This window comes from Gossypium raimondii, chromosome 12 (assembly GCF_025698545.1).
Source record: "Gossypium raimondii isolate GPD5lz chromosome 12, ASM2569854v1, whole genome shotgun sequence".
Lineage (NCBI taxonomy): Eukaryota > Viridiplantae > Streptophyta > Magnoliopsida > Malvales > Malvaceae > Gossypium > Gossypium raimondii.
Genome location: NC_068576.1, coordinates 21,380,968 through 21,383,852, shown reverse-complemented (window position 1 = coordinate 21,383,852; position 2,885 = coordinate 21,380,968). Strand labels below are relative to the sequence as shown.

Sequence of the window (2,885 nt, the reverse complement as noted above, 5' to 3'; positions counted from 1 at the left end):
TGGAACTGACATTACCCCAAAGACGAAGCGAGACCTCGTTGAATTACTCTAAGAATTCAAAGATGTCTTTGCATGGTCATACCAAGATATGCTCGGGTTGGACACAAACATTGTAGTACACCGCCTTACTATAAAAGAAGATTGCAAGCTAGTTCAGCAGAAACTCCGGAGGATAAGGCCTGATATTGTGCTAAAAATAAAGGAAGAAGTCAAAGAGCAATTTGATGTTGGGTTCTTACAAGCAGTTAAATATTTAGAATGGGTAGCCAACATCATCCCAGTCCTTAAAAAATATGGCAAAATACGAATGTGTGTGGATTATAGGGACTTGAACAAGGCCAGCCCAAAAGATAATTTCTCATTGCCTCACATTGACACTTTAGTGGATAATACGGCAGGATACTCACTGTTTTCCTTCATGGACGGCTTTTCTGGATACAATCAGATAAAGATGTATCCCGAAGATATGGTAAAGACTATATTCGTAACCCTGTAGGGAACGTTTTACTATAAAGTGATGTCATTCAGATTAAAGAATGCGGGAGCAACGTATCAAAGAGCCATGGTGACTTTGTTCCATGATATGATGCATAAGAAAATTGAGGTTTATTTTGACGATATGATTGCAAAATCCATAACAGAAAAGGAACATGTGCAAGTCCTAAGAAAATTGTACTTAAAACTAAGGAAGTTCCAACTCAAGCTCAATCCAGCAAAATGAACTTTTGGAGCTAGGTCAGGAAAGCTATTAGGCTTCATAGTAAATGAAAAGGGAATCGAGATTAACCCAGATAAAGTCAAGGCGATACGAGAATTACCTCTACCACGTACTTAGAAGGAAGTTCGGGGTTTCCTAAGAAGACTGAATTACATTGCTCGGTTCATTTCACAACTAACCGAGAAATGTGAATCCATATTCTGTCTTCTGAAGAAACATAATCTAGGTGTATGGGATGAAGAATGTTAGGAAGCTTTTGACAAAGTAAAACAGTACTTGTTCAATACTCCAGTACTGTCACCACCTAGTCCGGATAGGCCACTGATATTGTATTTAACAGTGTTTGATAACTCCATGGGATGTGTGCTAGGCCAGCATGATGATACAGGAAGGAAAGAAAGGGAAATATACTATCTCAGTAAGAAATTCACTGATTGTGAAATGAGATACTCGCCTATTGAGAAATTGTGTTGCGCCCTAATCTGGACAACTCGGAGACTGAGGCAATACATGTTATACCATACGACTTGGCTAATTTCAAAATTAGACCCTTTAAAGTATATGATGGAGTCGACTGCTTTGAATGGGAGGACGGCCAGATGGTAGATTTTGCCAGAAAGCCATGAAAGGGAGTGCAATAGCAGACTTTCTAGCTAATAGAGGCTTGGAGGATTACGAGCCTTTGAACTTTGATTTCTCGAACGAAGACCTGATGTATGTGGCAACCACTGAAGAAATTTCCGAAGTCGATCGCATTCGGAAGCTAAATTTTGACGGAGCTTCAAACGCTGTGGGCAATGGAATTAGGGCAGTTTTAGTATCCCCAAGCGGAGATCATTATCCTATTGCTAGCAAATTAGATTTTGATTGCACAAACAATATGGCAGAATATGAAGCATGTATCATGGGCATCTGTGCAACCATAGAATGTACAGTTAAAGTACTAGAGGTATATGGGGATTCCGCATTGGTGATATACCAACTTAAAGGAGAATGGGAGACAAAAGATCCCAAATTAATTAGTTATCAAAATCTGGTTCTCGAATTGATTGATGAGTTTGATGACACTACTTTCTGCTATCTCCCACAAGATGAAAACCAAATGACGGATGTGTTGGCTACTCTAGCTTCTATGATCAAAGTGAACAAACTAGAGGACATGAAGCCTATTCAGATGAGCATTTATGAGACCCCGACTCATTGCTACAATATCGAGGAAGAGGAAAAAGAAAACCATCCTTGGTACCAAGATATACTACGATATGTGAAGAATCGGGAGTACCCTGATCAGGCAATGGAGAATGATAAGAGGACAATGAGAAGACTAGCCATTGATTATGTCTTAGATAGAGAGATTTTATACAAAAGGGGAAAGGATCAGGTACTATTAAGATGCGTGGATGATGTGGAGGCTAAGAAAATCTTGGAGGAAGTCCATGAGGGTCTCTATAGAACGCATGCCAATGGTTTCACAATGGCTAGACAGATTATAAGATTCAGGTACTACTGGTCTACCATGGAAGGAAATTGCATCAATTATGCCAATAAGTGCCATAAATGCCAAATTTTTGGAGACAAAATACACGTACCTCCTTCACCTCTTCACATTATGACTTCTCCATGACCTTTCTCCATGTGAGGTATGGATGTCATCGGGCCAATATCGCTAAAGGCTTCTAATGGGCATCGTTTCATCTTCGTGGTCATTGATTATTTCACTAAGTGGGTGGAAGCTGTTTCATATGCTAATGTTACAAAGGCAGCAGTTAGCAAATTCTTGAAAAAATAGATCATATGTCGATATGGAATGTCTGAAAGAATCATATCTGACAATGCGTTGAATTTGAACAATAGCACAATAGCGGAGGTCTGCGGTCGATTCAAGATCAGACACCATAACTCGTCACCTTATCGCCCAAAAATGAATGGTGCGGTGGAGGCAGCTAATAAAAATATTAAGAAGATCGTGGGGAAAATGACTGAAACCTACAAAAACTAGCATGAGAAATTACCATTTACCCTCTTTGCTTATCGAACATCTATCAGGACCTCCACTGGGGAAACACCTTTCTCTCTGGTGTATGGGATAGAGGCAGTTTTACCCATTGAAGTCGAAGTTCGGTCTCTTCAGGTATTGGCTGAGCTAAAGTTGGATGAAGCGGAATGA

General features: G+C 39.9%; 1 protein-coding gene across 1 annotated transcript; it reads left to right on the top strand.

Moving 5' to 3' along the window:
• The first annotated feature begins 1,301 nt into the window (after positions 1–1,301).
• LOC105762059 (uncharacterized) lies at positions 1,302–2,885 on the top strand. The gene is made up of 3 exons (XM_012579977.1): positions 1,302–1,512; positions 1,606–2,218; positions 2,765–2,885. The coding sequence occupies exons 1-3, from the start codon at positions 1,302–1,304 to the stop codon at positions 2,883–2,885; spliced, it is 945 nt and encodes a 314-aa protein (XP_012435431.1).

Excerpts from the sequence above, each read along its gene's own strand:
- LOC105762059 (XM_012579977.1), top strand. The coding sequence starts at position 1,302 with ATGGGAGGACGGCCAGATGGTAGATTTTGCCAGAAAGCCATGAAAGGG. Across the intron at positions 1,513-1,605 it reads CGGAGCTTCAAACGCTGTGG|AATATGAAGCATGTATCATG; the intron begins GCAATGGAATTA and ends ACAATATGGCAG. Across the intron at positions 2,219-2,764 it reads AGACAGATTATAAGATTCAG|GACCTCCACTGGGGAAACAC; the intron begins GTACTACTGGTC and ends AACATCTATCAG.